Consider the following 27,016-nt stretch of genomic DNA (forward strand, 5'->3'; position numbering starts at 1 on the left):
CAATCCCTTTTGACAGCCTTCCTTGATATTAAAGCGGCGTACGACAATGTACTCCCGGATATTCTTATTCGGAAATTGACTGGTTTTGGGATTTCTCCAAATATACTTGCTTTTATTCAGAATTCTATTTATGCTAGACAAGTACACTGCCGTTTTCAAGATATTGACAAAGTCTTATGGGCGTTTAGAGGGCTCCCCCAAGGAAGCGTGCTGAGTTCACTCTTATATAATATTTACGTATCCAAAGTGGAACAGAGCTGCGAGCCTTCCTGCAACATCGTGCAATATGCGGATGATACAGCCATTTTTAGTTCTCTTAATGATCTCAATTTATGTAGAGCAGGGCTCGAAAAATCAGTATGTAACGTTTCCAACGTGCTACTTCATATTGGGTTGTAACTGTCAGTGAAAAGACGAAATTGTGTATTTTCAGAAAACGAGAAAAATCAAACGAGGATCAGAGAATCCATATCAGGGTCAATAATGTCAGAATAGACCCCTCGGCTAAAGTTCGTTTTTTGGGCTTAACCTTCTCGCCCAACTTGAATTGGAACAATCAAATTTCTCACATATGGAGGAGTTGTCAATGTCCCTTGAAGATACTGAGCTGTTTGAGACATACCTGGTGGGGTGCAGACCCAAGACTTTTAAGGATAATTTATTTTGCTCTTATAAGATCTAGGTTGGATTATGGTAGCTTTGTTATTCACGGTCTCAATCGCACTCAAAGAATGAAATTGGACAGGATTCAATATAAGGCGCTCAGAATCGTCATGGGATTAAGAACGTCCTCTCCTACGAATTTCATTTTAACAGAGATGAAAGAACCTCCTTTAGAACTCAGATCTAACTTCCTATGTAAATCTTTCGTGACTAGATTGCTCTCGCAATCGAATCATCCAATCATTTCAACGCTTCTTGAGCTTCAAGATCTTAAAGAGAATCCTACTGTTGTCGACAGAATTAAAACGTCTGTAATTTTGGAAAATTTTATGGAACTTTCTAAAATCTCCCACCTTATAGAACTTAATGCGCGTCCTCTATGCTTCGCCAAACCTTCTGAATCGATTATCTTTTGTCCGAGGGTCAATCTATCTGTCGGAATTAACTTTGACAAAGATTCGAAAATGAACCAACAACTTTTCTCCGAAATATTTCGGGGAGAGCTGGAAGACTCTTTCTGTTTCTTTACTGATCTAAAACTTACTTTACGGGTCTAAAACCCCGGGTCTGGAATACACGGGTTTCTCTGTGATCTCCTTGAATGGCAAAACTAGAAGTAAATTCAGATCTCTTTCCTATGCTTCAATCTTTTCACTCGAAGCTATGGCCATTTTAGAGGCCATCAAAACAGCAATGAAGATTAATCTTAAAAATGTCACAATTTTCTCTGACTCGAAGTCAGTTTTGTCTGTGTTACAAAATATTAGCTTTAACAATAAAACTTCTCACCTGGTAACAGAAATTAGACACCAAGCTAGAGAATTCTCTGAAAACGGAGGTAACTTAAATTTAATCTGGATTCCCAGTCACTGCGGAATCTCAGGGAATGAATTGGCAGACGAAGTGGCCAAGGAGGCTCCTAGATCGGGTGTTGATTACCATACTTGCACATCTATTAATGACTTCAGATCTAGATGGAAGAAGGTCTTGTTCGATTCCTTCTATACATGGTGTGAAGTCTCGGGAAGGTCCAGAGCCTCCTGGTATATGGAGAACTGCCTAACTCATAATAGGAATCCTTGGTTCCATAATTTCAATATCTCGCGTAAGGGAATGGTGTCTATTTGCAGAATGAGATGTAATCACACCTCTCTTCTGGAGAGTCTTTTCAGGTTTTCCATTGTGCCGTCTCCGGACTGCCCTGTCTGTGATAGTCCGGAATCTATTGACCATATCTTATGGCAATGTGAGCGTTTTGCAGTACAAAGAATCCCATTAATCAAATGGGCAATTAAGGATATCGGTTTGTTGCCAATTCCAGCCAGGTCTCTTCTCGCACAACTACACGAGGGTAACACAGTTCATGCCTTGGACGCATTTATTAGATCTATCAATTATAATATATAAACTTTTATAATTTCAGTTTCCTGTCTATTTCATTAATGTCTGTTTGTACAGGTATTGTTTATGTAAATATGTACCTAAACGTGCTGTATTTAATTTTAATTTCAATTTTAATTTTATTTTAATTCTAATTTTAATTTTAATTTTAATTGTACTTAATTTTATTTTTATTTGTATCTTTATTATTTTTATTATTATTTTTGTTTAGTATTTTAAGCAGAAAAAGAAAAAAAAAGAAAGTTAAAAAGAGAGGAGAGAAAACGGAAATATTATTTATAGGTATATGTATTTTAGAGTAGGTCTTTAAGTGAAATGACAAAAGTATTGTTAAGGTCTATTAGTTTATATTTTAAAATATTAAATAGTTTAGTTCTGTTAGTCCTTAGCTCTTTAAGATTAGTTTAATAAGCTCTCAAATAATACGTTTGTAAAGCAAAAATAACGGCATAATTATACTGTATTACCATTTTATACCAAAGGTTATATGTAAGATATCGTTAGTCGATAAGTAGACTCGTATTGCCGGTACGGTATGGCCCTAGGGTCAAAGCCTGCTTTTTGCTTAATAAAAAAAAAAAAAAAATCTTTAGCATTTGTTTGTTCCAGATCTAGGGCCGGTCTCACCATCTCCGATTAACTCAATCGGCCGATTAAAAGAATTGCCAACTGCAAAGCTTAAAACTGACACAACTTATTATATTTGACAGCTGTGAAATATTGTTATTAAAACTGAATAATAAAAGAATTTGTATGTGAGATACTTTTCAATAATATTATAATATATATTGAGTGAAAAATATAATAAAATATATAATAATAAATAAATAATAAATATACAATAATAAATAAATATATGTATAATAATAAATAAATAAATATGTATATATATATATATATATAAATGTTGAGTAAAAATAAAATATAAAAATATGAATAATATAATAAGAATAATAAATGATTATGAGAATATAAACAATATAAAACATTTTTTGGACTTCGATGAATATGATGGTTACAATCTTCAAAGAAATAATCAACGAAGATTACGTATATTTAAACTATTAATTATTTCGACACTCTTTATGAAGATTTTTTCGTAAAAAGATTTACAATATCAAAAAATACTTTTATAATGTTGTTTGAAAAAATTAAACGTAAGATACAACATAATAATGATCGGTATGTATCAATATTGCTATTATAAATATATTTTAAAATAATATACTTTAAAATAACATAATACAACATTCTACAATTTTATATTATATATTTTTTATTGTTTTTTATTTTTTCTCTGTAAATTGTAGATATACACATCTATATATTTAGCAATAATTTAATATTATTTAATACCGTTAATTAACAGGAATAATGCTATTTTACCTTTAATCCAACTAATGGTTGCCTTAAGATTTTATGCAACTGGATCTTTTTATTTGGCTATTGCTGAATTTCTGGGATTAGTAAAGCAAGTACTCAAAGAATAATTATTCGTGTATCTATTGCTATCGCTACATTAAAAAATGAATATATTAAACTCCCTTCTACAATAGAAGAAATTCGAGTAAATCAAAAAGAATTTTTTCAAGCAGCTAAATTTATTCGCGTTATTGGATGTATAGATTGTACGCATATAAAAATCCAATCATGTGGTACGAACATTTTTACTTTAATAAAATAAATAATAAATAAATAAATAATAATTAATAATAAAATAATAAATAAATAAATAATAATTAATAATAAAATAATAAATAAATAAATAATAATTAATAATAAAATAATAAATAAATAAATAATAATTAATAATAAAATAATAAATAACATTAAATAATAATTAATAATTAAAATAATAATAATAGTAATAATTTAATATAATAATTTAATATTTCTAGGAGGTGAAGACAGCGAATTATACCGTAATAGAAAAGGATATTTTTCCATAAACACACAAATGGTCATTAATGCAAAATTAGAAATTATTGATATAGTTGCGCGTTGGCCAGGATGTATCCACGACTCAACTATTTTTGATCATTCAAGAATCAAATCTTTGTTTGAATCGGGCAGATTCGATGACGGTGTACTCCTCGGAGATTCTGGATATCCAAATCTGCCATATGTAATGACTCTCTTATTAAATCCAAATACAGCAGCAGAACATCTTTACAATGAGTCACAAATTCGAACTCGTTCAAAAGTTGAAAGATGTTTTGGGATATGGAAAAAAAATTCTCTGTTTTAATGTATGGGATGCGTTTTCAATGTATTGAAACAATACTTATTGTTATTGTAGCAACAGCTGTTTTATATAACATTCTCACACAAGGAATGTATCAAAATAATCCAGTTAATGTTCAAGCATATAATGCTGTTATGCAACAAATACAAAATAATAATAATAATATTAATTTTTATAAATGTTTTTTATTTTTATATCGCTAATACAGTAATCAACAGGGTAGTTAAATTAATCGACCAAAACTAGCCAATAAATTTGTCTAAGTTACGACTTTTTCGACCATATGGTTGTGGTCCTTTTAAAGTATAACTGAGATATTAATTAAATTTTTAAGCGAGAAAAATATTGGTCCGAAAATTGCTGAATCGGGAATCGAACCCGAGTCTTTCGCTTGCCGGGCGACTGCTCTTACCTCTAAGCTATTCAGACCCTTCGACTCTATACTTCTCTCTGCCTTGATAAACAACTATTTGTAAATAACGCCTTGTTATCCGCCGGCGTACACTAAACAGTTGGAAAATTCATCTATATGGGTGGGCTCCATGATTAGGTCCAGAAACAAATTTAAATTTTTATGAATGTTTTTTATTTTTATATCGCTAGTACATTAATCAACAGGGTAATTAAATTAATCGACCAAAACTAGCCAATAAATTTGTCTAAGTTACGACTTTTTCGACCATATGGTTGTGGTCCTTTTAAAGTATAACTGAGATAATAATTAAATTTTTAAGCGAGAAAAATATTGGTTATACTTTAAAACAGGCATGTCAAACTCGTTTTGCATTACGGGCCACATGATCTATTTTGTATTAAGCTGAGGGCCGCATGTTTTCAATGTTCCTAGAATAAATAAAATATGATTTTTTAAATTATTATATTTAGTATATTCAATGTATATTATACATAGTCGCTTTATATTTATATCTTATGTTACTTTTTAAAATAAAAATATTTTACGATTTTTTAAATAAAGAAACAAAAATAGAAACTATAATAAAAAATATTTTACTTTTTTTTATAAAAAACAAAAATAGAAACTATGAAAAATAAACAAAATCACAATTTAATATTATTTTTTAGAAGATATTTGACATCGTTTTTCACAAAACAATTTTTTTGAAAAGATTTTCAAGAAGTTTCGGCGGGCGGCGTGTTTGACATGCCTGCTTTAAAAGGACACAACCATATGGTCGAAAAAGTCGTAACTTACAAGGGACATGTCACAATTGTCCGGAACCGATTTGATTCTTCTTCAAATATGTTGTTAAATACACAAATCTAAAAGACACGTATTTTTTTATATGTGCGGATATTGAGTTTTAAGGGGTGAAACACCCCTTTAAAGAAAAACGGTATTTTTCTTTAGGATCGAATATCTGGTAAACTATAAGAGGTAGAAAAAAAAGACGTACAACAAATTTTAATGGCTTGAAGAGTACTTTAAAGTTATATGAACAACATTTTTTTATTTTGAAAAAAAATTAAGTGATAAGGGTATTTAAAAAAAAATAAAAATAAAAAAATTTTGTTCATATAACTTTAAAGTACTCTTCAAGCCATTAAAATTTGTTGTACGTCTTTTTTTTCTACCTCTTATAGTTTACCAGATATTCGATCCTAAAGAAAAATACCGTTTTTCTTTAAAGGAATGTTTCACTCCTTAAAACTCAATATCCGCACATATAAAAAAATACGTGTCTTTTAGATTTGTGTATTTAACAACATATTTGAAGAAGAATCAAATCGGTTCCGGACAGTTGTGACATGTCCCTTGTTAGACAAATTTATTGGCTAGTTTTGGTCGATTAATTTAACTACCCTGTTGAATAATATTAATGATCAGCGAACTCGAATTTTGGGATATTTTGAAAGGTAATATAGATATAACTTAATTATTATAAATAATGGAATTTGATATTTTAATGACTCTCTCTAATAATAAATTATTTTCAATTTTTTTAAATTTTAATAATAAATTATATCTGTTTTATACATTTCTCTATGAAGCATTGCACTATATTTTCGAGTGTCCCTTTTCAAGTTATCCCAGCAATTACGTAAATTTGTTTCTGTTCTTGTAAAATAATCAGGTTTATTTATATTATAATTTTTTGTAACATTGACCCACGCTTCATCTTTTTCTTTATTTGTAATTATGTTAGTTTCTTTATTTTTAATTATATTTTGATAAGAATAAATTTTTTCTACCAATTCAGTTTTTTCAGCAGTGGTAAAGTTCTTGCCACGTATTATTCTGTTTTCCTTGTCCATTTTCTGCAAATTATGATTTATTTAAAATATTAATAAATATTAATTAATATTTATATCATATAAATAATATATATTATATAGAAAATATTATATATATAAAATTATAATAAATTATGGCTCGTGTGTATTCTATAAATTAATAAAAGAAGGCCAATTTAAACGAGCTATATCAATTCCGGATGTCAAACAAACTTTATTATTACGAATAACATAACAATTCGAAATATTAACAACGTATACGTTTCGACTGTACGACAGTCATTCTCAATACATATAGATTTCCACAATTAATTTATAATATTCAGTGATAAAACATTTGAAACGAATGATTGGATTTCTATCTAAGAGCGTATATTAAATCGCTTGTCGATGATTAGTCTAAATAATGTCTCGCAATGTTAAAAATTAATCTGGATTATGTTCCATAAAGGAAAATTTTTCTGCTCCGATTTTGTCGTTAGTAAGCGAAAAGTGAGGTAGTTTGATTTCTTTAGAAGACGATCTCTTACTGAATTCCATAACTCGAAGGTAGTTAAAGTATTAATATTAGCTATAAAATTTTTTTATAATAATTATTTCCGTCGAATCTCAATTAATAATTATAATACTTACAAATACAAGTTTTCTTACTGATTTATCGTTAAGACTGTTATTAGTTTTGTATGTTGATGTGACCAAGGAATAGTTAAGAATAATAGATATCTATTGAAAAGATATAAATACATTAGCATGACTCACCTAATCTTTCAAGTACATCAAAATAACAACTATCAAGTAACTCAGTGTCTTTATTTAAGTTGATGCTATTTTTATGTTCTTTTATATGTATCATTTCTGATATTAATCTTTTATGATAATTGCTTTCATAATCTAATATCCTTGCATTATCCCAATCGAATGTATGTGATTGATTTAATGTGTGTTCAGAAATCACTGAGTGTCTCGTTGAGTCTAATTTGATATTATTCTTATGTTCCCTGAGCCTAGTGTGCAATTGTCTTTTCGTTTGTCCTATGTATGTTGCTTCACAATCCTTACAATTAATTTTGTAAATGATGTTTGAATTTTTCGTTAAATGATTTTTATCTTTTTGTGTTGTGATAATGCTATTTAGTTTTTTTATGCAACGATATCCTATTTTTGTCTTTGATTTTTTTATCGCTGACGCAACTAGTTCTGAGATTCCTTCCATGTACGGTATCGCAATAAATTTATTAGTATCTTCCGTAATATTATTACTATTATCTGAGTTATTTGATTTGATTACATTAAGATTGTTATTTATAAGATGCTTAATTCTACGATTAATTTCTATGAAGATAAGATTAAGAGGAAACCCGTTGTTTAGTAGTATATTTATGACAATTTCCAAATTTTTACTATGAAATATAGGGTGTGATAATAGTAAAGCTTTATCAACTAAATTATAAATAACGCCGATTTTATGACATATGGGATGGCTAGAATGAAACGATAGTGTTCTCCCCGAAAATGTTTTCTTATGAAACCAATCAATGTGTATTATATTATCAATTACTTTGATAGATATGTCTAAGAAATTTATACAACGGTTTTTCTCTCTTTCTATCGTGAATTTCAATCGTTCATGATAATTATTAAATTTGTCCAGTATGAATGTGACACTATCTTCTGGAATACAAAGCAAAATGTCATCGACGTATCGGTAATAAAATAGTACGTTAATATTCAAGGTGTTAAGAATCGACGTTTCTAGATCTTGCATTACTAAATTAGCAACAATTGGAGATAGTGGGGAACCCATAGGGGCACCATATATTTGTTTATAATTATTACTGTTAAACGTAAACGACGTGGACATTAGAACAAATTTAATTGCATTAATAAATTCATTTTTAGGTATTTTCGTATTCTTTTCTATGTGATGCCATCTATTGTTAATGCCGTTTGTAGTGTTGGACTGGTGGCGCTGGCGAGAGCGAGAGAGGAGAGAAGGCAGTCGTGTATTGAGAGCGGAAGAAAGAAGTGCGTGAAATAAAGGATAGTGAGATTTGGAACAGAGTATCAAATAGGACTTCTAAGTTGACCACTAAATCATACGCGTAAAGTATAAACGCCACATTGGCGACGAGGATAAAGTCAGCGCGTAAGTCGAATACGTGCAAAGAAAAGAAAAGTTCACACGAGGAGAGGTTATGGCGTCGTCGAGGGAACTCGAGAAATTCTCGGTGCATGAAAATCCAGCAACAGTTTCGGCTCGCTGGCGGAAATGGTTACGATCCTTTCAATACTTCATACTTACCAAATACAACGAACGAAGCGAAGAAAGCTTGGCTTTTTCATCTTGCCGGCCAAGAAGTACAAGACATCGCTGAAACTTTTAACATCATAGTACCGGCAGAAGGAAATGTATATAACGACACAGTTACAGCATTAAACGCACACTTCTCACCCCCGGTAAATGTACCCTTTGAACGTTACTCTTTTCGTAGCATGTCACAGAACATAAATGAAACAATCGATCAGTTTGCAGTTTGTCTCAGGCACCAAGCAGCAAACTATACGTTTGGTATAATGGTAGATGAGATGATTCGCGATCAAATAATCGAGAAAGGTGAGTCGGGAGCATTGCGAAGAAAATTCTTAGAGGAAAGCGCAGGTTTGTCTCTGGCAAGAACACTCGAAGTAGCAAGATTATGGGAAGCAGCGAACTCCCAGGCGTCAGCTATGGAAGCACTTTCGGTCAAGGGAGGAGACGAGAAGCAGGAAGCAGTAAACAAAGTCGGCACGAGACGCAAAACAAAAAGTAAAGATAACTCAGGAAAGAAAATAAAATGTTATAGATGCGGCAGGATAGGACATCTGGCTAGTGACGAGGACTGCCCTGCAGTGGATCGGAAATGTAGAAGGTGCGGCATCGTAGGGCACTTCGACGCAGTCTGCAGAGCTCGTAAGAAACCTCACGGGAGTCAGGAGGCAAATAAGAAATCGTATAAGAAAAATAAGAACAAAGTACGCCAGTTAGAACAAAGCAGCAGTTCAAGCGAAGCGTCGGCCGATTCGAGTCCTGAAATTGAAGAAGTTTACGGTCAGAGCGTCGGCGGGATCCACAGCGGACGAGGACTCAGTGACAGTAAAGCTGGGAGGTATCACCGTGAGGATGACGATTGATTCGGCGGCAACGTGCAATCTTATTGGCAAATCGGAATGGCTACGTCTTAAATCCAAAGTTATAGTCTACAAACTTCGTCGGTCGCGAAAGAGAATCTATAATTATGGGGGAAAGAGACCCTTGAAGCTGTTGGGGGTTTTCTCCACTAGAGTCAAACTAGCCAACGGTCATGAGGAAATAGCTGCGGAGATCGTAGTTTTGGACGGGGAAGGAGATAGTTTACTAGACAAAAGTACTGCAAAATCCCTGGGAGTGCTAAGGACCGGTCTTCCCGTGTACTCGATTCGGGAAGACGAAGATATTTTTAGAGAGTTCACAGACGTTTTCAAGGGTATAGGTAAGCTCCGAAATTTCCAGCTGGAGATTCCTATCGACAAATATGCGACTCCAGTTGCTCAGCTGGTAAGAAAAATTCCATTTAGTCGTAGGACAGCCCTTAAAGATATCGTTTTAAAATTGCTTAAAGATGATATTTTAGAACGTGTCGAAGGTCCCACGCCCTGGGTCTCCCCGGCTCATCTAGTGCCAAAAAAGAACGGGGAATTCAGACTGTGCGTCGATTTAAGAAGAGCCAATAAAGCAGTCAAACGGAAGAGGATACCATTACTTAATATCGAAGAGTCGCTGGAAGGATTCGAAGGCAGCGTGTTTTTCAGCAAACTCGACATCAGATGGGGTTTTTATCAAATAGAGCTGAAAGAGAAGTCGCGTTTTATTACGACATTTAACACCCCGTTTGGCCTGTTCAGATTTAAAAGACTCATGTTTGGATTAAATTATGCACCGGAGGCTTTTCACGAGATCATCGCGCAGGTTCTGCAGGACTGCGAGGGCACCTTCAACTTTATGGACGACATTTTCATTCACGGTAGAACGAAAGAAGAGCACAACGCACGGCTACGAAAAACCCTGTCGGTGTTGAGAGAGAGAGGACTCACTTTGAACAAAGACAAATGTGAGTTTGGTAAATCCGAAGTCGTGTTCTTGGGACACCATGTCTCGCAGGAAGGCATCCGACCAACCAGGACAAACCAACAAGAGATACAAGAGTGTCGACAGCCGAGAAACGCGGAAGAAGTGAGAAGCTTCCTGGGCATGGTCAATTTTTCAGCACGATTCATTCCTCACTTCTCGTCAATTAGTGAACCTTTACGAAGATTAACGAGAAGAAATACAACATTTCAATGGAGCAGCCAACAGCAAGTAGCGTTCCAAAAATTAAAGGAACTTATGACCCACCCAGAAGTTTTGGGGTTCTACGATGTAAAGGCCAGAACACAAGTAATTGCTGACGCTAGCCCGGTAGGGCTAGGAGCAGTTCTCATCCAGTTTCAGAAGGATGGTCCGAGAGTTATAAGATACGCAAGCAGAGCACTGACAGATGTGGAGAAACGCTATTCGCAAGGAGAGAGAGAAGCATTAGCTATCGTTTGGGCATGTGAGAAATTGCAGATTTATCTCATCGGTAAAGAATTCGAACTAGTCTCCGACCATAAGCCGTTAGAGGTGATCTTCGGGCCAACATCAAAACCCTGCGCTAGAGTGGAACGATGGGTTCTCAGAATGTAGGCTTTTAACTACAAGATTGTCTACAGACCAGGTAAATCAAATATAGTAGACGCACTGTCTCGCCTGCTGAGGACCGAGGGGGCTAGAGGAGCCGACGAGGAAACCGAGTACTTTGTCCATTCTATAGTAGAAGCGGCGATACCGAAGGCCATGTCTTGGGAAGAGATCGTTGAGGGTACCGATCGAGACGAAGACCTGACACGACTGAGGGAGAGTTTGAAAACAGGGGCCTGGTCCAAAAATCAAGGAAGGTACGTGGTGATTAAAGACGAGCTCGGGGTCGTAGATGGTGTTATAGTACGCGGAACAAGAATCATTTTGCCCAGGAATCTTCACGAGCGGGCGTTGGAGATCGCTCACGAGGGACATCCAGGCATCGTCGGAATGAAGCAGAGGCTCCGCGTCAAGGTGTGGTAGAAAGAAATGGACAAGCAAGTAGAGTCATGGGTTAAATCGTGTCACGGATGTCAGCTGGTAGCACAACCGGACGCGCCGGAGCCCGTAAAACGACAACCTTTACCTGAGGCCCCTTGGCAGTTCGTCGCAATGGATTTTCTCGGACCGCTACCGTCTGGACACTATATATTGGTTCTGATAGACTATTACAGTCGGTTTGTAGAGGCGGAAATCATGAAATCTATCACCGCAGATAAACTTTTGGAGAGACTGAAAGTCATCTTTGCTCGGTTCGGACCCCCAGAAGTCATAATCAACGACAACGGCAGGACGTTTATCGATGAAACCTTCAAGCAGTATTTGGAGACTTACGGTGTCAGGTTGCGATACTCTACACCTCTTTGGCCCCAAGCAAATGGGGAGGTGGAGAGGCAAAATAGATCCATCCTCAAACGTCTCAGAATTGCTCAAGCTACGGGTAGGTGTTGGAGAGAAGAGCTGATTAAGTTCTTGGAAGCGTATCGCACGACGCCTCACACGGTTACGGGCGTCCCTCCGAGTGACCTTATGCTGGGCCGTAAGGTGAGGTCAAAACTCCCGACCTTCAAGGATAGGTCAGCCGAATATTATCTGGATGAAGAGGTCAGAGACAGGGACGCCTTAAGAAAAGAAGTAGGCAGACAATATGCGGACAAGAGACGGCACGCGAAGACGAGCCCCGTTGCAGTCGGTGACAGCGTGATAATGCGTCAACCGCGAATCAACAAGCTACCCCTATGAAGGTCGTCCGAAAGGACGGCAACGCAGTCTCGGTCCAGTCACCGGAGGGCGATATCTATCGTCGCAACTCTACCTATGTGAAACGGTATATAGAAAGAGAGCCGAGCGGGGCAGCGCCGAAGACCCCCGTACAAGCAGGCTCAAGTCAAGGAACGAACGAGACACTCACACCAGTCTTAGAAGTAAGATCACAGGCTCAGGAGCTTAAGGCCAGCTCTCCTCACACGGTAGTGGACCGACTTCAGAACACCGGAGAGGCGTCACGAATCGTCCAAGAAACGCCGGACGGGACACATAGTCACCGGCCGAGAAGGGTTACCAAAACACCAGTTTACCTTAAGGACTACGTTCATAAAGCTAATAAGGAAAGCAGCTCCCCCTAGTTAGAGCTAGCAATTTAGAATTTTATGTTACTGTATAGCCTTTAGCTTTAGTTTATATTATAGTTGCACTGTATAGCCTTAGCTTTAGTTTTTCCCAAGAGAGGAATGGTTGTAGTGTTGGACTAGTGGCGCTGGCGAGAGCGAGAGAGGAGAGAAGGCAGTCGTGTATTGAGAGCGGAAGAAAGAAGTGCGTGAAATAAAGGATAGTGAGATTTGGAACAGAGTATCAAATAGGACTTCTAAGTTGACCACTAAATCATACGCGTAAAGTATAAACGCCACACCGTTCATTGCAAGATTCAGAGGAACGTTTGTAAATAACGATACTACATCTAGTGACACAATGATTTCGGTGTTCTTTACTTTTATATCAGACAATGCGTTGCACAACTCAAAACTATTATCTACAAAACTGTTTGCTTTAGGGATGCTATCTGTTATAATTTTTTGTAAAAAAGAAGCAAAATGATGTAATGCGGTATTGACTGAGGATACTATTATTCTGAAAGGTACATTTTCCTTGTGGATTTTGGGTAAACCATATGCTTTCGGGAGTAGAGAATCACTCGAGTGTAAGTAATAATGTTTTTTCGTGATTGTGTCGTTTTTCAACCATTTTTTAAATAGGTTGTTAAGATCTTTCTCGATTTTTATTGCGGGGTTATTTTTGATCATTTGGTATGTATTATTATCGTTTAATAATTCTTCTACTTTTTAAATGTAAAATTCTTTATTCATTGCAACAGTCGTATTACCTTTGTCCGCACGTGTGAATAATATGTTGGGATTTTGATTACAAAATTTTTTAGTTTCTCTATACATAAATGCCAGTTTTTCTTGTGTCTGATTTTTCTTTGGTTTATTGTTTAAAAATTGGTTAAATTGTGGTATAGCAATATTGCGTATTGTATTAAGGTTATTCAAATTGTTAGAATTACTCTCTATGTCTTTGATAAATTCATGGATCATTGTTTTTTTATTAGTATTAATTGGTAGGCTAAAATTGCTTCCAAATTGTAACAAATTCGTTACTATTGCTGGGATGTTTTCGCCGGATAAGTTAATAAACCATTTCGTGTTAGTTTGTTCTATAGGATTATATATATATTATATTATATAAATATTAATATTATATATTATATTATTTATATTTATTAATAAATATAAATATTACTTTTGATATTTCAATTATATTTTTAATTAGAATAATTAATTTTATACACTTATTTATTATATGCACGCGGCGCAATAACAATATTTCACAGCTGTCAAATATAATAGGTTGTGTCAGTTTTAACCTTTGCCGTTGGCAATTCTTAAATTTAATCGGCCGGTTGAGTTAATCGGAGATGGTGAGACCGGTCTCTAGTAGATTTAGATTTAGATATGCCTTTATTGATTCCCCAAAGGGGTTACAATTCATTGCCTCTCTTAGCGTACATTTATTTCTTATCCTACATTATTCTACTTACACTCTACTTATATTAACTTATTCTACTCTTTTCTTAACCTGCCTATACACATACACACACACGCTATAACCCTTCTCTATCTTAGCCTAGTTTGGACCTCCGCTTCCGGTTTTCCTCGTGCCTTTCCGTTTCTCTCCTTTTCTCTGCTCTTCCCCTCCTCTCTCACTCTCTCTCTCTCTCTCTCTCTCTCTCTCTCTCTCTCTCTCTCTCTCTCTCTCTCTCTCTCTCTCTCTCTTTCTCTTTCTCCCTCTCCTCTATCCCTCCCCCCTTCTTTTCAACACTTCTTTCATCCATTCTTCCCCTTTCCCTTCCTCTCCTAATATTCTTTCTACTGCCTCTTGCCAACTTTCTTCTTTCCCTTCATCTCCTCTCCCACATCCTTCCCATACATGTTCCCATGTCTCTCTTTCTCTACCGCATATTCTGCATTCCTTTTTCTCTTCACTTTCCCAATACCTGCTTTCTCTTATTTCATTGCCTAACCTGAATCTTGTCACCCTTCCCCATCTCATCTCCGACCATCCCTTTTTCAGGTACTCTGGTATTCCCTCACTCCTTATTCTCTTATACCATTTATTAAATTTCGATTCTTCTATTTTTTCCCTCCTTTCCTCCCTCTGGCCCTCCTTCTCTTTCCTTTCTACTATTTCATACCCTATCATTCCTTCCTCTCCTTCTCTTTTCCACGCTAATTCTTCTAAACCTTTTCTTTTGAAAAATTCCTCCCTCTCTTTTTCCCAGTCTGATATCCTTCTACCCTTCTCTATCCTTTTCTTAATTTCTTCCAAACACTCCTTCGCCAATTTACCTCCTTTTCCTTCCTCTAATTTCTTCTCAAAGTTCCATGCTCTTCTCGCTGCTCTACCTCTAAGTTTATCCCTCTTTAGTTCTTCCCTTACCATATATCCGGGTGTCCTCCTATCTACTCCTAGTATCCATTTAAAAAATCTTTCTTCTACTCTTTCCATTTTTTTCCTTTCCTTCCATCCCCAAATCTCGGCTCCGTAACTTAACACCGTCCAGACCAGCGCATCAAACAACCATATCCTTTTTCTTACGTCTTTCCCAAATTTCCTTTTCCCTATGCTCCACACTTGTCCCATAATTCCTATTACCTTTCTTACTCTGTCTTTTATGTGTCCCTCTTGTCTGCCATTCGATTGAAAAACATATCCTAAGTATTTTATCTCTTTAACCTCCTCTATCTCCTTCCCTTTCCACATCCACTTTATTCTTTTTCTCCTACCCCCTCCCTTTCTAAATACTATTATCTTCGTTTTCATCGCATTCACCTCCAGTCTCTTTTTATCAATATATCTTTCCATTCTTACTAACATTGCCTTCATCCCATCTTCCTCTTCCGCCAACAGTACCATATCGTCCGCATATGCCATCGAGTATATCTTCCCCTCTCCCAGTTTAACCCCTCCCCATCTCCCCCTAGCCATATCCTCTTCCAAGTCTGCAATCACAATATTAAATAACACGGACTTAACGGACATCCCTGTCTTACTCCTCTCCCCGTCAAAAATTCTCCACCTACCTCTTCTCCTATCCTCACTCTACTCTTTGTCTCCCTTAATATCTCCTCTATTCTCTCTATCAACCCCTCTCTAACCCCTCTCTCCCTTAGAGTTCTTATCAGCACCTCCCTGTCTACCGAATCAAAGGCTGCTTTTAAGTCTATAAACACGCTTATCATCTTCTTTTTCTCCCTGTAAATCTGCCTTTGCGCTAAATAATTCAATACATATGCGTTGTCCATTACCCTCTTTCCCTTTCTAAAACCTGTCTGATTTTCCGGTATTATCCCCTTTTCTTCTACTTCTTCCCTTAACCTTTCCGTCAGAATCGACGTGTATATCTTATACAGCGTCGACATGAGTGTAACACCCCTGTAGTCCGTAACCTTATCTCCTTCCCCTTTTTTCACTATCGGCGCTATTATCCCTTCCTTCCACCCCTCTGGCCACCCCTCTCCCCTCCATACTCTATTACAAATCTCCCAAGCCCATTTTCTTATTTCTTCTCCTCCATATCTCCAGACCTCATTTGGTATTCCGTCTAAGCCTACTGCCTTATTTAACTTTAATTTATTTATAACTTTGTTAACTTCCTCCCATTTTATGTCTCTTTCCTGTCCTCTTCTATTTCCTCTCTCTTTTCCTTTCAGAACTCTCTCCTCTACCCCTCTTAACAGTTCCATAAAATGTTCCTTCCATTCCCTCATCTGTATCCCTTCTTCTATTCCTTTTGTTTTCCTCCTCTCCCTATTTACTATCTCCCATACCTTGCTTTCTGTTCTCGCTTCTCCTGCCTCCCTTATTAATCTTTCTCCCTCCTTCTTTTTCCTTTCACACATTTCCCTATACTCTCTTCTCAACTTCTGTCTCACTTTTTTCTTCTCCTCCTCACATTCCTTATTCCACCATCCCTGTCTTTTTCTCTTTCTTCTATCATCTCCTTTCCCACACTCTTCTAAAGCTTTCTTTATTCTTTCATTCATTTTCTCTATTTCTTCTCCCACCCCCCTTTCGTTCTCTCCTATGTCTATCCCTCCTTAATTTCTCTCTCCCCTCCTCATTCCATATCCCTCTTTTGCCCCCTTGCCCTCTTACTCTTTCGCTTTTCCCATTTACCTTCTTCCCTTATCCAACAAATTACTGGGTGATGATCCGAGTCAATATCCTCTCCTATTTCTAGTCTTTCTATTCTTTCCCGTAGTCCTTCATTACCTAATATATAATCTATCACCGTATTTCCTCTACTTCCCGTATACGTATATTCTCCATCTTCATCCCCCTTTACATTCCCGTTTAAAATGCTCCATCCCGTTTCTTCTAGCACCTCCACTAACCTCCTCCCTTCCCTATTGCTTTTCTTGTCTTTAGAATTCCTAGTCTTTATCGTTCCTTCTTCCTCCCCCATATTTACTTTTCCCCCCATTTCTCCAGTCCTCGCATTAAAATCTCCTCCTATTATTATTCTCTTACCTTCCTCCTCTCTTTTTTCCATCCATTTCTTTAATCCCTCTATCCTTTTCTCTAAATCTTCATTAACATATACCCCCACTATTCTCCATTCGTCCTTTCCCACTTTCCACTTTCCCGTCATCATCCCCTCTTCTCTTATTTCGATTTCTCCCACTTCTATTTCCCCCTTCCTTTTTATCCCCATTATCATCCCCCCCATTGCTCTCCCTTTTTTGTTCTTCCTACTCGCATATTGTATTCCCCACTTAAAACCCTTCGGTAACCAACTTTTAACTTTCTTCCACCCTTTCTCCTCCATCCATGTTTCCATGAGCACTATAAAATCCCATTCACCAATCCTATTCCAAAATCCTTTATTTTTGTTTCTCATACCTTTTTTTTTTTTTTTTTTTAACGCTGTGGAAACCTCATGGTACCACTCACCCCCCGGGGAGGGGATGAGGGTTATGTGGGACTCCTTGTCCCCCATCGCCGATCCACGCATGGGTCGGCGGTGGGATTCAAGACCTACCGCACTAAAACCACAGCGAGTGCCTACGCTGGCGCTTACGGTGATGGCGGGGAACTAGCAGTTGCATCACTTCCCGCCATCACCTGGCCCTACCTGTCCCGGGAGAGCATCTTCCCCGAGAGGAAGACACTCTCCTCCGCCATCGTGCGGAACCAACCCGGTTGCGGCGCAGGGGGGCACCACCCCCACGCCGCGCCCTCCCAAAAGGTTTGGGGGGGGCGGGGTCACGGGTCGAGTACTCCCGCTCGAGCCGCCACCCCCCGCGCCCGGAACGAGGGCCCCTCTCCCTCCCAAAGGGGAGAGAGATTCGGTCAACGCTCCGGGAGCCCTACTCCTGGGAATTCCCCCCAGTGGGGGAACCCCCCCGCAAGCAGTGGTGCCCTCCCACCGGCGCTCTAAGGCACCGGTGAGAGGGCCGCCCCTGCCGCGTCCCTACCCGGGGGGGGGGGCCACGTGCAATGGGGTTCCTAGTGAGCCCCTGTGGTCCCCCATGCCCCCGGGTCGCGGTTCCCTCCCTTATCGGGATTCGACCATCGGCCCGGGGGCATCGCCGAGGCCCTCCCCGGGTGAGGAACTCGGCCGAGGCAGGGGCGGATGCCGCCCGACTCCCGGCCACAGGGCTTTCGCCGTGCGGCCGCCAGCCGGGCGACGCCCGCCCCCGCCCCCTTCCTAGGACTGCATTCCCGCCCCAAAGGGGCCTCCCTCTATCTGTCAAGCGGGGGGGGGCATAACACCTCCCGCTCAACCACTCCGCCCAGATGGGCCTCCTCCCTCATCTCCTTTGGGCGAGGGGGGCACAGCGCCCCTCGCCCAACATCCCGTTGTAACTGGCCGCCTCTCTTTATAGAGAGGCGCCCCCCCCCTGTTTCTCATACCTGCTATATTCCAGAACGCTATCTTCCATCTCTCTCCCTGTCTACCTCTCCCACATCTCTTTTCCTTCCTTTTCCCCTCCCTCTCCCTTCCTTCTTCTCCACTGTTTCTTCTTTCATCCTTTCCTGTCCCTATTGTTAGCTCCCTCTCCACTTCCTTCTCCTTTAATCCCCTTGTTTATCCTTTCTCATCCCTAAGTTCTTCACTTCTCCTCCCTCATTCTTCAGAACTTCCTCCCCCTCGCTCCATTTCCATCATTTACCGTCTATTTGTAGTCCCCCCAAGCCTATCCATACTCTGCTGCCCTCTCCTTCCTCTCTCCTAGCCATCTCTCTTAACTTCCATCTAATCTTTCTTTCCTCCCATGTTAAATCCTCATCTATCCTTTCCTCTCTCCCCCTCAGCTTTTTCTTATTCTTCATCACTTGTCTTTTCTGCTCAATGCTCCCCAATGTCACTACTGCCATTCTCCTCTCTCCCTCCCTTGTTATCCTTACCTTCCTAACATTCTCTATTTTTATGTCTACTCCTAATTTTTCTATTATCTTTTCTACCCCCCTTCTTACCCCCCCTTTTTCCATTTCCACTCTCCTAATTACTATATTTTTCTTTCTATCTTCTCTTTCCTTCCACTCTATCTTCCTCTCTATTATCTTTATTCTTGATTCTGCCCCCCCTTCTCTCCCCTTTCCCATTTCGTTCTTCCCCCCCTCTATTTCCCTCTCTTCACCCTCCTTCGTCAACTTTTCTAATTTTCTTTCCAAGTTTTTGATTGTTTCTCTCATCTCCCTTCTCTCTTCCTCCCATTTTTTCTCCCTCTCTCTAAATTCGTCCCTTATCTTTTTCATTTCCCTTAACATTCCTTCCCCCTGTCTTGTTATATTATCTTTTATTCCTTTTATATCCTCTCTTATCTCTTCTCCTAAAATTTTTTCCCTGTCGCTATGTCTTTTCTCACTTCCTCTCTCAGTTTCCTCTCCCATTCCTCCCCCTTTCCCTCCTCCATCTGCGGCGATCTCAGTACCATTTTGCTAGATCTGAAAACACTCTCCTCCCCGTTCCCACTCTCCTCTCTATCCCTCTTTTTCTTCAGATATTCTGTTATATCTCCTGCACTACCTTTCCTTTCCTTTGGCTGCTTTATCCCTCCTGTATCCATCCTACCTATCTCTCTATTACTTATTTCCCTTCTCTGACTTTTTATTCTATGACTTTATTTTCCCTTCTATCTATTTTCTTTGCTCCGTGCCTGTCGCTGCTGGCGCTGCTGTCGCTCCGCCTTGCGCTACCACTCTATCTATTCTATGCCCCGTGCTCTCTCTCTCTCAGCTGTCCCAACATCTTATTATCTTTTTCACCCCTTCACCGTCCCTCTCCCGCTCCACCCTCACTCTCTCATACACTCCCTCACCTCCACTCTCACCCACACACACCTCTCTTCTTCTACTCCTCTAGATCTCTCCTCTTTCACCTTTAATCACCTCTTCCACACACACACGTGTCACGCTTAACAAACCGGAAACGGAAGTCCGACCGGTCCCTAGTATATTTTTAAATATTTTATGAAAGATGACATTTCAAAACGCACTTAAAAACAAACTCAGATTGATTGAGTTTTTAGTATTTAGTACTGTTATGAATATGGAGGACAAGAATGAATTTTCAGCACGTTATACTGTTTTATTGATCAGCTGATAATTAATTGAGGTTGATGACGATCCAATCAAGATTTTAATCGAAAATAACCAATAATATATAACACGAAAGACAGCAGAGATATTAAAAATATCGAAATCTAACATTAAGAACCACTTAGCCGGGGTCCCACGGCGCGTGATTCGTGGCTTGCTTAGGCTTGTCAATAAGTTCGCCTCACGAATAGCAAGCAACGAACTATGACGAGTCGCATAGGTCCCACGGCGCGTTAGCTCGTCCAGTTCGTGGCTCGCATAGGTTCGTGATCTGTAGTCCAAAATGGATAACGAACGAGAAAAGATCGTGGTCTGTGCTGCGATGCATGTAATTTTAAATAGAGAAATGTTAAAAACGCAATTTAAAAACGCAAAAGGCGATGGTGGATAACGTTTGACCACTCCATGATTACACGACTACTGAATCTCGTTTATCGAGACGTGCAACCTACACGTTTTGACAAGCCTATGCAAGTCGACGAATTGGCCGGTCCGACGGCGCGCGATCGTCGATTGATGGTTCGAAAGTCCTTTGACTCGCGGTCTGTTTACCGACTCTCAATGGGAAGGACGAGCCACGAATCGCGAGCCGCGAGCAATAGCGAGCCATCCCGGTCCCATGGCGCATAGCGCGGATAGTTCGCCAAGACTTGTCAAGCCTTCACGCGCCGTGGGACCCCGGCTTTTTTTTATACAAGCTTGATTACATGAATCAGTTTGGTGCCGCACGATTTAAGCGAAAAAATTTAATGGATCAGGTCTCTTTAAACGATTCACTGTTGAAACACAACGATATAACGATCCATTTTTAAAACGAATTAGTACGACGAAAGGTGGATTGTATAATACAACAATGTGAAGCGAAAAAGATCATGATTTAAGTGCAATAAACCACCATTAACGACTTTAAAAATCGATCATTCGAAAAAATCATGTTTTGTGTTTGATGAGATTTTAAAAAAATCATTCGCCCAACAAAACGATTGATTCAGGTAAATACTGCTCTCAATTAGACTGATTAAAAGCAACAATCAAAGTGTCCATAGTTGGCCAATTGAAAATGAAATGAATCGTCCTTCATTAGGATATAACGCCACACCTTATATCTCCTGCTCTTTGCAAACCCGACAAAAATTGTGGCTTGGCTGGAATGTTCTACCACATCTACCATATTCACCTGACCCAACATTATTAGATTTTCACTTATTCCAGTCTCTATATAATTCCCTTAAGAGAAAAAACTTCACTATACTAGAGGTCTATAAAATTTACTTAAAGATGTTCTTCGTCCAGGAAGATGGGAAGTTCTAAGAGGTAATTACGAAATTGTTTAAAAAATTAAAATTATGCAACAAAACAGTGCATACATTACTGATATATATCTCATATTTGTTATTTATATTTAAAAAAAACAATAAGATTTAACTTATAGAGGAATTTTATGATATGATACCAGAGATTGAAACCAGAAGAGACATCGTCGTAAGCATGTTTCGTGACACAACGGATGTTTCTTCTCTTTGAACATGCTTGTTGCACACTCGGTTATTACAGTATAACTCCGATTGATACACAAAGAACAGAAAGGTAAAATTTGTGAGAAAGAGTGAGAGCGTGAAAAAGTGAACGCGTGGTCAAGAATAATTAGCGTCCCGTTAGATCAAGTGTGTTGAGAGAGATCAACGAGGCAGGAAATTCACACCACTTAATTACCGCCGCGTCTACGAATGCCGTAAAGGCCCGACGGGCCATCCTAATATTCCGGCCATTACGCGGATTAGATTGCACTTTGATCTTACGCCGCGTTTACGACGTCGCCCGCGGTGATTTATCGGCGCGAGTAAGATGAGAGAGGAGATTCTGGATCTTTTTCCTGTTGATGAAGAGAAAAGAGATCTCTCAGAAATTTGAACGCCTTTTATATATTAGAAAAAATATCAATTCTATTATAACCGGATTTTTGTGAGACTTGGCTAAAATAGAAAAAAGTATACCTAGTTTTTTTAAAACTATGTACATTAATGATAATTATAAAAATTTTGATGATAAAAAATCAAGTCTGATCTCTCTCGATGTAGAAATTTTGCAAGATGGTATTGTGCAATCATTTTAATCTATCTGCTAAATTCTGAGAAAGATGAATTACGACAAATGATATATACAAGAAGCGCGTATTTTATTATATAATCACCCCACATTATCTCTACATTTAATCGTAAATAAGGATTAAACTTCTATAAATTAGTCAATCATCCTCAGGAACACCGCTGGGTCTGTGAGACCCTGTGCGTTTTTCAAAGGCGCCATTTTTGTGCTGGTCAAGGGAGGGAAAAAATTTGGAGGGTCCCACTATGTACTCCGCTATAAAGCCGCCTGATTTCGTATACAGTGTTCGAGCAAACAGTGTCGAAACTTGAAAACAGGGTCTGACAGACCCAGCAGTATACGAACGTTAGAAAATCGACACAAAAGAAAAAATTAAATTTGAGTAAATATTATCAAATTCATTATTAATTAATTAATTTTATGTATCTTTCGAAAAGAAAACCCCAAAAAATCCGTCAGACATTCATGTTTGATCTAATATTCAATTTAATCAAACCTTTATTATAAAAGCGTCTAACGAAAGCAAGCTCAATATAATTTTAAGCTCAATTTTTGTGCAAAAATATTAAAACTATTTATTTTTCATTAGTTATTGCTATTGCATACATTATGTTAACAAAACTTATTAAATGCCAGAGTCAATTAGTTGCAGTTTTTTAAATGAAATGAATAATCAGAATGATGTCAAAAACATCACTGAGCAAATGTAAAAATTTCGGTTTTCACTATGCAAAATAATTATACTTTTTGAAACAAATTGTTCTGGCGTATTTTTTTTCATAAAGTTCAAATCAAGATCTTTTCATTTCACCGTAATTAAACCATTCTATCTTTTTTTGCAAAAAAGATACAATTTTTTGAAAAAAGTCCGTTTCTTGCGAAAATTGAAATTTTCTTATTTTGTATTTTTACAAATATCTTTGTTGTAAAAACATTTAAAGTAATTTGAATTGCACAGTATTATTCTTTAATCTTTGGCGTATCGATTGGAAAAAAAAATTTATTTTAATCGATGCAATACAATCCGAGATATAAATAATTGAAAATGCACAGAGTCTCTCAGACCCAGCAGTGTGTGAACGTAAGTAAAATAAGCGGTAGGCCTGAGGGTTAGTATGATTGTTTAATAAAAATATATCGAGACATTAATATAGTTTTTGAGTTACATTAAGTGATGGAAAGAATTCTCATTAAACCTTAGGGTCATTCCACAATAGGTTGCAAATGCACTCGTTGCCAGTTGACAATTGCGGATTGACCAATCAGCTGACAAGTAGCTTTGCTCTGATTGGTCAATCCGCAATTGTCACCTGGCAACGAGGGCATTTGCAACCTATTGTGGAATGACCCTAAGGGATACAACTAGATAATAAATTATATTTTTCTCAAGTGCTTTCATAAAAATACTTAAACTATAATAATATATATTTAAATCAGATGCCTCTAGAACACACTGTAGCCTACACAGTATTTAATCACAGAAAACTTTGATTAAAAATAGATATTAGAATACATTTGAAATACGCCGCTTGGTTAAACGACAACAAAATTGCGCACTTTCCTAGAGAATGTTACAAAATGTCGGACTAAATATAGAAAAAGGGAGAGCAGGGGTGGAGGCGGAAATAAAGGAGCACCGACAAGGAAGGGACGCGAAAAAGACTCTAGAGACTCTGGAAAGGGAGGAGAGTTTGAGGGAATAAAGCGCGGCGCCAGAGGCAACTGACGCGTCTGATGAGCTCCCCTTTTTCCGCTTCCCCTAAGCTGTCTGATTCAGCCTCTATCGTGCTCCCTCGGTTCTCTCTTATTCGCCCTCTTTTTTCTGCACCACCTTCATTTTATCCGCCAGCGATCACACCGTTTCATCACTTTACATCCTCCGTATTATACCTTGCCTCTTTGGCACATGTGTGAGTTCTCAAATTCGCAAAATTTCTTTATCGTTCGGATTCCATCCGAACTGCCTCCCCCTACACACACTTTTATATATACACATATATATATAGGTGTTATATATATACAGGGTGTTTTAGAAGGAATAGTCAGCATTCTAGGACACGATTGTACACATTATTTTAAACAAAAAAGTTTATATAAAAGTTTATATGAATGAAGTTTATATAAACATGTGTCCTATTCTGGACAGTTATAAAGATACAACCTTTTCTGTTACCATGCTTACGAATATAAACATTAAATCACCTTTGATAAGTCCTGTGTTAGTTTTTGGCATATATGTAATAAGACTATATTGCCAGTTGGATGGGAAAAAGGTCGAAAACATCACGGTGCAGATCTTTGACTATATAAATATGGACTGCCAGTTACCCCCACTTTTCTTATATGGACAATGCTAAAGGAAGAATCCAACATTGATTCGATATATTGCGATATATTGCGAGAGTTAGGCCCCGCCCCGATGACCAAAAAGTAGGAATTTTAAACACATCAAGGTTATATTCAACGAAATCTTTGAGTCAAAGATAAAAATAAAATACATTATAATATTATTATTAGAATAAATAAGAGATAATGATAAAAAACAAGAGGAAACAAATATAAAATCATAAAAATCGTAAAATACAATATTTATTCATATAATCTACTGTCCCTTAAACGAAACGGTTTTTGTACATATATCTAACAAAATTTTAAGTATTCTAATATGATTAATTTAATAAATAATAAATAAATAAATGTGATCTGATGTTATAGATGTCGGCCAATAGAGCCAAGCGCGAAAATTAATTTCTAATTTTTCGGAACAGTATCTCGAAAAATTAGAAATTAATTTTCGCGCTTGGCTCTATTGGCCGACATCTATAACATCAGATCACATTTATTTATTTATTATTTATTAATATTGAGAGTCGACTAAATAAAAAATATTTCTTAAGTTTACGCCTGGGCCTAATCATGGCGTTATTTACAAACATCTATTTAGAAGGCAAATGAAGAATATAGGATCGAAAGGGTCTGAATAGCTTAGTGGTAAGAGCAGTCGCCCGGAAAGCGAAAGACGCGGGTTCAATTCCCGCTTCAGCGACTTTTCGGACCTATATTTTTCTCGCCTATTTTTCCATTGTAAGTACGAGGTTGATTGATAATTAATCAAATGGAACTCAGTGATCTCAAACCAAGAGATACTGTTCCGAAAAATTAGAAATTAATTTTCGCGCTTGGCTCTATTGGCCGACATCTATAACATCGGATCACATTTATTTATTTATTATTTATTAATATTGAGAGCCGATTAAATAAAAAATATTTCTTATGATTAATTTAATTAATTCATACTTATGGTTTTCTAATATATCTAATTTTAAAATATGTTTCAAAATTTGTAAAAATTACATTTAAATTTAAGTTTCTAAAAACATCATTTATAATCCGCATATTTACATTTTTACATTTTAATTTATTTTGTAATTTGTACATGTTAAAAACTTTTTCAATTGTTGAAATTATGGTATACAAAAATCTACTCGTGGGTGTCTTAAGAATCCAAAACATAAAATGTTTCGTTGATATGATTTTCATCATATTTTCGTTTATATTTCGTCGATTTATAATCTTCTATGAAACAATATATAATCATCTTATATCGAATAAAATAAAAATACGTAAATAATACGTAAATAACACGGTAGCAAACTTGTAGCAAAGCTTCTCTTTACAAGGATTAATTCCTCTGTTCACCACTTGGTCATTGATGTCGCAACAGGTCTTGGATTTCGATATAAGCTAGCACTAGTAGTCCATATTTATATAGTCAAAGGTGCAGATGATATCATTCTCTTTGTCTGGCAGACTTTGTTCGTTATACGCATGCGCGACATTCTCTCAATAAAAGAAAGTAGGGATGCTAACTCACATGCCAAAGCACGCTATTTCGAGTATTTAGAGATTAAACTGTCGGAAATTTATTAATTTAATATATTTTTAAAAATTTAAGAAAATTTTTCTATACTATTATTAAAATATACTATAGTTTTTTTATAACGATGGGTAAATTGTGCTATATAATTTAGTTTCATATTTAACCGCCTGCGCACAACACCTTGCGCACAACAGACAAAGTAACTTTTTCTGTCTCACTTCATCGGTGACCCTTCCACCCACGAGAACTGGCAATATAGTCTTATTATAATACATATATGATTTTTCGTTTGTGGTGTAATTAAAATGGCTCATATTCACTCATACCAAAATTATTATTAATTAATTAAAATTATTGTTTATTAATTAATATATATATATATATAAAGAATTAATTATAACGTTTATTTGATCTCCTTGGAGTTACAAAGGCACTTTTTTTGCAAACAGCGTATCCGAACCTTTTATAATATCTCTTTAATTCTTTCTAACCTGACCCTGAAAATAAGCGACCTTACGCGTTTATGTATAATCCTTCTTTCCCTCCTCTCTCCCATCTCTCCTTCCTCCTCATCCTTCTTTCCTCTTCTTAATTGTCTTCTCCTCTTTCCACAATCCTTTTCCAAAAA

At 37.2% G+C, this 27,016-nt stretch overlaps 1 protein-coding gene, 1 non-coding gene and 1 pseudogene across 2 annotated transcripts; all 3 read left to right on the forward strand.

Moving 5' to 3' along the window:
* The first annotated feature begins 1,326 nt into the window (after positions 1 to 1,326).
* Positions 1,327 to 2,070, forward strand: LOC145946243 (uncharacterized). Its single transcript, XM_083055769.1, has one exon. The coding sequence runs from the start codon at positions 1,327 to 1,329 to the stop codon at positions 2,068 to 2,070; it is 744 nt and encodes a 247-aa protein (XP_082911895.1).
* Positions 2,071 to 3,239: 1,169 nt separating this feature from the next.
* LOC145946244 (uncharacterized) lies at positions 3,240 to 11,303 on the forward strand (annotated as a pseudogene).
* A 14,179-nt stretch (positions 11,304 to 25,482) lies between these two features.
* On the forward strand, positions 25,483 to 25,556 carry Trnas-gga (transfer RNA serine (anticodon GGA)). Its single transcript has one exon. It is a non-coding gene; the product is annotated as a tRNA-Ser (tRNA).
* The last annotated feature ends 1,460 nt before the right edge of the window (positions 25,557 to 27,016 follow it).

Source organism: Prenolepis imparis, unplaced genomic scaffold (assembly GCF_030444845.1).
Source record: "Prenolepis imparis isolate NDT839.2.m4 unplaced genomic scaffold, iyPreImpa1.0 SCAF_15, whole genome shotgun sequence".
In the NCBI taxonomy this organism is placed as follows: Eukaryota; Metazoa; Arthropoda; class Insecta; order Hymenoptera; family Formicidae; genus Prenolepis; species Prenolepis imparis.

Coding starts and splice junctions, on each gene's coding strand:
- LOC145946243 (XM_083055769.1), top strand. CDS start 1,327: ATGGCCATTTTAGAGGCCATCAAAACAGCAATGAAGATTAATCTTAAA.